Source organism: Brassica oleracea, chromosome C2 (genome assembly GCF_000695525.1).
Source record: "Brassica oleracea var. oleracea cultivar TO1000 chromosome C2, BOL, whole genome shotgun sequence".
Lineage (NCBI taxonomy): Eukaryota > Viridiplantae > Streptophyta > Magnoliopsida > Brassicales > Brassicaceae > Brassica > Brassica oleracea.
In genome coordinates this window covers 44,794,425-44,801,827 of record NC_027749.1, presented here as the reverse complement: position 1 = coordinate 44,801,827, position 7,403 = coordinate 44,794,425, and the positions used below count along the sequence as shown (strand labels likewise).

Below are 7,403 nucleotides of genomic sequence, written 5' to 3'. Positions count from 1 at the left end.
TTCAGTAATGTCCAAATCAGAGGGAGTAATGTGTGTTGTACTCTTTTTCCTTCACCATGGTTTTTTCCCATTTGGGTTTTTCTGGTAAGGTTTTAATGAGGCAACATTAAAGCACATTACAAGCTCTAAATGGTTATGGCATCCAAGGGGGAGTGTTATGAACCAGATTGTGGATGGCTCATAACCAAGAGATTATGATTTGTAATCTTTCCATTTATCTATGACGGTGTAATCTCCTATATAAGGAACCTCTATGTTATGAATAAAGATAGACTTTTCCATTACTTTTATAACAACATATAATTAGTTATAAAGTTATATTTTCATTAATTTGTTAAAAAGAGATTAAACAACGTATAAACTAAAGCGGTAAGTAAATTTGAAAGAAAAATAACATTTGCTTGTTATGCGGGGAAGGTGATGAATCTCGCAATCACCTCTTCTTCGAATGCTCTTTCTCTTCAAGGGTGTGGAATGCTACGGAAGTTTCACTCATCTTCAGTGCCGTTGATGTGGTCTGATATTTTACAGTGGCTGCCTAATGCCCACTCGGACTCTATGGTTAAACCGACAATTCTTCAAGTATGGCAAGCAGCTATATATGAACTCTGCAAAGAGAGGAACAGACGGTTGCATGATGGTCTGACTTTACCGCCTGCTCGTATCATGAGATACATATCTGATTATCTGAGGGATAAATGCTCTGCATTATTGTCCCTTAGCCACCCGCTTGGTTCCCGCCTGCTGCAGTTCTGGTTTGATCCCCCATAATCGCCGGTTTTCCTCTGCTCTCCTCATCTTTAAATCTATCAGTCTTGTATTTGATCCATCTATCTTCTTCTTATATTTTGTAAAATGGTGTTTGCTTGCCTTATGTATTAGTTACCTTCTTTATTAATGAAAATCCTTTAACAAAAAAAATAATAATAAAACGATTAATATTTTGAAACAAGGCACGTAATAGTGGTATTATTCGGTATGGACGACCACAAGTTGTTCCGCCGAACTAAGGCCAACTCCAAAGGAACACCAAAATACCAAATTTATTATGTTTCATTTAATGATATAGTTCAATTATTAATTAAATTATTATTATTAATTAGTTCAAATTTGTAACTAAACATAACTATACTATATTATTTGCATTTTTAATTATTTTTACTGAAAATACTAAATACTAAATAATATATTATATTACTGTTCGTGTATTATTTGGTGTTATAGCTGAAGATGACGAAAAAATATGACACCAAAATTTTAAATTTAGTGTAATTTGAACAATAAATTAGGTGTTATAGTTGGAGATGCCTAATAATAGAGAAAAAAATCTTCATCTAGGCTTAGCGCTATAAGAGCATCTTTAATGTAGATGCTTAAAGGAGTGCTTAGTGGTGGGTCCCAACATAAAAGAGGAAGAAGAGGTGCCAAAAATGTCAGATTTAGCATCGATGCTTGTACTGTTTCGCGGATCCCACTGATACGTGACGGCCCGCGATTGGTTCGTTTTTTTTTTTAGTCAGAGAAAAAATCAAAAAAAAAAAAAATAAGCATCCCACTAGAGTGCTAGGATTAATGGTGCTCTAATACTAGGAATGGTTTCTTCCATGAATCGATACTATTATTTTAATGTTTTGTTAAATAATTAAATTTTATATTTAAAAAAAAAACACAGTTTATAAACTAACATGATGAATATTGAAGCTGTAAAAGTTGACTTTCCAATAAGAATCCGTATCTGTTTTCTCCATTATTTTAAGATACTCAATAATAGCTCACGTGTTCGAGGTGTTATAAGTTTCCGTGTTGGAGTACCATTTTCACTTTCTCCATACCCAAAGAAAACAAAACAAAAATGGGTATCTCTTTGCTCTGTTTTTGCTTCGTTACTTTCCTTACATTAATCTTTCTCGTTAAAAAGATTAAACAATCCAAATGGAATCTCCCTCCAACCCCCCCTACGTTTCCGGTCATCGGAAACCTACACCAAATCGGAGAACTGCCTCACAGGTCACTTCAAAGTCTAGCCCAAAGATTCGGACCTGTGATGCTTATTCACTTCGGGTTTGTACCCGTGGTTGTAGTCACATCAAAAGAAGCAGCTGAAGAAGTTCTCAGAACTCACGACCTAGACTGTTGCAGCAGGCCTAAGCTCGTGGGGACAAGGCTACTCTCACGGGACTTTAAAGATGTCGGTTTCACGCCATACGGTGAAGAGTGGAAGGAGCGTCGCAAGTTCGCGGTACGTGAGCTTTTCTGTCTGAAAAAAGTTCAGTCGTTTAGGCATATAAGAGAGGAAGAATGTAACTTTCTTGTCAAGAAACTGTCGGAATCTGCGGTGGATCGAACTCCGGTTGATTTAAGCAAAACCCTTTTCTGGCTGACTGCAAGTATCCTCTTTAGAGTTGCCTTGGGACAGGATTTCCACGAGAGCAAGTTCATCGATAAAGAAGAGATCGAAGAGCTTGTGTTTGAAGCCGAGACTGCCCTAGCTAGTTTCACTTGTTCTGATTTTTTCCCTGTTGCTGGACTTGGATGGCTTGTTGACTGGTTCTCTGGACAACACAAGAGGCTCAACGATGTTTTCTTGAAGCTAGATACTCTGTTTCAGCTTGTGATTGATGACCACTTGAATCCTGGAAGAACCAAAGATCATGAAGACATCATCGATGCAATGTTGGATGTGATTCATAAACAAGGCAAAAATGATTCCTTGAAGTTCACGGTAGATCATATTAAGGGCTTTCTCGCGGTAAATCAAGAACTCTCTAGCTTCTTTAAACACATTCACATGGATGTTGGTTAAACTTTAACTTATTTTTATCTTTTTTTAGAATATATTTCTCGCAGGGATAGACACAGGGGCCATCACCATGATATGGGCAATGACTGAGCTCGCTAAAAAACCTACACTTATGAAAAAAGTTCAAGACGAGATCCGAGACTGCCTTGGCAACAATAAGGAGACAATCACCGAAGAAGATGTCGATAAGGTTCCTTACTTGAAGCTGGTAATAAAAGAAACGTTCAGGTTACATCCAGCAGCTCCTCTTATACTCCCAAGGGAAACAATGTCTCACATGAAAGTTCAAGGCTATGATATTCTCCCCAAGACAAGGATCTTGGTCAACACTTGGGCGATAGGAAGAGATCCCAAACTCTGGACGGAACCAGAGGAGTTTAACCCGGAGAGGTTTATTGATAGTCATGTGGATTATAGAGGACAACATTACGAGCTCTTACCATTTGGGTCTGGTCGAAGGATGTGTCCTGGGATGCCTATGGGGATTGCTACTGTTGAGTTGGGACTCTTGAACTTGCTTTACTTCTTTGATTGGAGAGTTCCTGATGGAATGACACATAAGGATATCGACACAGAAGAAGCTGGTACTCTTACTACCGTCAAGAAAGTACCTCTCAAGCTTGTTCCAGTTCGAGTTATGTGATCACTGATCAGAACAAACTTTAGACGTTGGAGATGTTATTATGAATAAAAGCATTTTATATGCAGATGCTATAAGCATATATGTATGATATGAGTATTATTTTTAATGTTTGTATTATACACAAACTAACATTTAGCATATCTTATTACCGAAGACAATTTTACAAATTGCAGTATAGATAGGACTTATTTTCCGAAAGAAAAAATAATCACTCAATCTCGAAATATGTGGTTCCGAGATACGAGAAGGGTTTTGTTCATATGGGGAGTTGATAAAAGGCTGGGCCATAGACATGGTTTTTAGAAGAATTGGCCTTTTCTTAAAACATGTGGCGGGGATATTAAAACATGTGGAGAAAGAACTACCAAAAAGGATGTATCACTATTATACAAATCCCAAATAAGCATAGTAATAAATGCATTTACACTAAGCCGGACACATGTCACGTGTAAAAACATTATAATAAATGCGTTCACACTAAAATGGACACATGTAACATGTATAGAGCTTCTCAGTCAAACTCTACATAAATATGTTCACACTATGTATTTTACGTTTTTTTAATATAAAACTCACATGCTTGGTTCTTCTTTACGTTATTTTTACTAACTGTTTACGAATAGAGCTGGACAAATTATTCATAAATTTTGATTTGATTCGTTATCCGTTTTGATTCGAACCAAAAAATCCAGATATACGTTACTCTACAAAGCAAATGAGCTGGATAAATTATTCATAAATTTTGATTTGATTCGTTATTCGTTTTGATTCGAACCGAAAAATCTGGATATTTGTTACTCTACGAAGCAAATCAAATCTAAAATGCAATATCCGTAAAAAAAACAAATCACAAATATCAATATTGATAGGAACGGATATCCAATTTGATTAGTTATATGCATATTATATATATATATATATATATACATATATTTAAAGAATTATATATAAGTTATATATTATAGTTTATATAAATTTTACAATATTTTTGTTTTTAAATAATTTCATTTTAAGAATTTTATTTTTCATGTATTATTTTGAAAAAATGTCATTTAATATTAATTAACAATATCTTTATATATTTATCAACCATGTTTATATACTTTTACATACACATACATGTGCACATTGACGTGAGTACCTTATAACTAAGTATTTACCACAACTGAAATATCTAATTTTTTGGAAGTTAAAATATATTTTTTTCTTAATGCTTCTTTCACTATCGGCCAAATTGTAGTAAAATGATTTGTCTTAATAATTTTTTTTTCTTTTTTTAACTATTATCCATTTAGAAACTGTAATATGAAACCATTGGTTCGACATCACCACTATCTAAGATTCATAACATGAAAACAAACAAATAATAGTAATTTTTGATTATCACAGGAAAAAAGAAAAAACCAAAAACATCAAACATTTTAACCGAACAAAACAAATAAATATTTATTTAAAATGATAGTTATATTTTAGGAGATAAAAAACCAAAAACAACCTAAAACCGAACTGATATCCAGATTAAACATATTAATATTTTTTTTTTTGTCAAACAATATATTAATGTCTCCTTATTAAAAAATAATGAAACTAATAATCATATTCCGCGCAAAGCGCGGATTATTACCTAGTCAGACATTATTTGCAAAGTGAATTTGACGTATTTTTTCTATACAGTCATTTTCACTAAATAAATATGACATGACATAGTAGAAAAGATAACAGGACTTACGGTTAAATATGACATGAAAAATTACATTTAATATGCATTTATATTTTTAGTAAACTTTATAGAATATTGTAATAAATTATAAATTATTATTAAAATAAATCTATTTAAATATGATATTAAATAATATAATAATAAAAATATAATAATAATTTACAAATTTCGAAATATTATTTATTTACTTTTCTACAACTATAAAATTTTACTACTAAAAATTATTTTCAATTTTTTGTAATTTTTTTAAAATTAAAAAAAATCAATTTTTAAAAAAAATTTAAAAAATTAATCTTAATATTATTATTGTCTTTTAAATATCTAAAATTTTTAGAAATACTGTTTACTTTTATTTTTTGATAATTATACAACTTTTATATCAACTTTTTATGAAATTTATACAAGTTGATTTAATACATTTTATCCAAAAGAAAAAGATAAAATATCTATCTAAGATTATAATTTTAAATATATACATATGTATATTCTTAAATATAATTTAAAAAAAACTGTTTATTTTATCTTAATTTTATGTTCAATTAAATCCAAATTTATATTAAATTATTAGTAAGAAAATAATAATAATATTTTATTTTTAAATATAATTTAAATTTAAGAATTTTACTACTGCACATAATACAGGGAAACACCTAGTAACAAGAAAACATATAAATATTTTGTCATGTTTTTCTAATTAGCCAAACTAAATCTTTCATCTCACAACTACAAAAGTTATATCACAGTTTATTTTCTTTACCTAGACAATACACAACAGCTAAAACGTTGAGATGTCCAGATAAGGAGAAACATGGCCTTTTTTCAATCCCTACTATTTGTGTCAAGCATTTTTAGACCCAAACAAAACATAAGTGATAAAACTAATCTAAACTAAAATTAATTTAAATTTCAGTCCCGAACTTATATCCATAGTATCAAAATCTACCTTGACTAACTTATCATTAGTCAAATGTTAAATGAAGCTTAGTAGGATAATATGTGGCATTAGATTTATCAAGCAAAAGGAGAAATGATGTTGTTTTGATTCATTAATCAAAACGACTTTGTTTTAAATTGGGGCAAAAATCATCAAAATTAAAACCCCTAACTCTTTTTTTTTCTTTGACGACACTCGATTATCTCAAGCCAAACTCGGAAAACACAGACACTCGAAGAAACTGTGAGCTTTCGCACGCGAATGTCAGGGCGTTGAAGGAGAGTTTCAAAAGTTAATGTATATTTTAAAATTAAAGTTCATATATATCAAAACTTTCGAAACGCTCTTTTTCAACGTCCGAACACTCGCGTTAATGTATATTTGATTAAACACGAATTTATTATTGCATTTAAAATAAAGTTTTATTTACTTTTGGAAATTCTCTTTAAGAAATATTTATTATGATTTTTTGGAAAAACTAAAATTGCATTAAACTTAAAAGAGTTCAAAATCCGTTAAAAGAGGATACAACAAGCTGCAAAGAACCAAACCAACCAAAGTCCTGAAAAATAAATTAGACAAGCAAAAAGTAAATCTTAAACAACAAACAGACTTAACGTTGATAAAGGTGAACTCACAGGTTCAACCAAAAAAGTATTATGACATCAACATTGTGTTTTTAACGTTGAGATATGAAAAAACAAATTGAGAGATAATGTCTACATTTTTTTGTAATTTTGTAAATAATTCTAGTAACCATCATTGTAGTTTCTTTTATAACCACCATTGTATGTAGTTTATGTTTTCTTCTTATAAACAAACTTATTTTATTTTTCTATTCTATTTTTTCTATTCTTATTTTGTAAATAACATATGAACTAAATGTCAGTTTTATATAATTATGAAAATATTTTGATAAAATAGATATTAATGAAATGGTCTAACTATAACAATATTGTAGTGTAAATGTTATAGAATCATGTTTTAATTGAATAGATTCAAATTATTTTGGATTTTTTTCCTAACAAGTAAAATTTATTGTCATAACACTACAAGAAAACAGCGGCATACTGAGGAAAAAAATCGTCAGTATGTCGTCGGAATAACGCTATTCCGACGACATACCGACGAATAAAGTCCTCGGAAATAACTCCTCGGAAATTCATCTTTCCTCGGAAATCCCTCGGAAATTTCCAACGGAATTCCGAGGAAACCCTATTTCCTCGGAATTTCCGAGGACCTTAAGTTCGTCGGAAATTCCTCGGAATATTCCGAAGAAGATGTCGTCGGAATATTCCGAGGGATA

At 31.1% G+C, this 7,403-nt stretch overlaps 1 protein-coding gene across 1 annotated transcript; it reads left to right on the top strand.

Moving 5' to 3' along the window:
* Positions 1–1,808: 1,808 nt before the first annotated feature.
* LOC106327904 (cytochrome P450 71B19) lies at positions 1,809–3,586 on the top strand. The gene is made up of 2 exons (XM_013766214.1): positions 1,809–2,749; positions 2,832–3,586. The coding sequence occupies exons 1-2, from the start codon at positions 1,853–1,855 to the stop codon at positions 3,441–3,443; spliced, it is 1,509 nt and encodes a 502-aa protein (XP_013621668.1). The 5' UTR covers positions 1,809–1,852; the 3' UTR covers positions 3,444–3,586.
* The last annotated feature ends 3,817 nt before the right edge of the window (positions 3,587–7,403 follow it).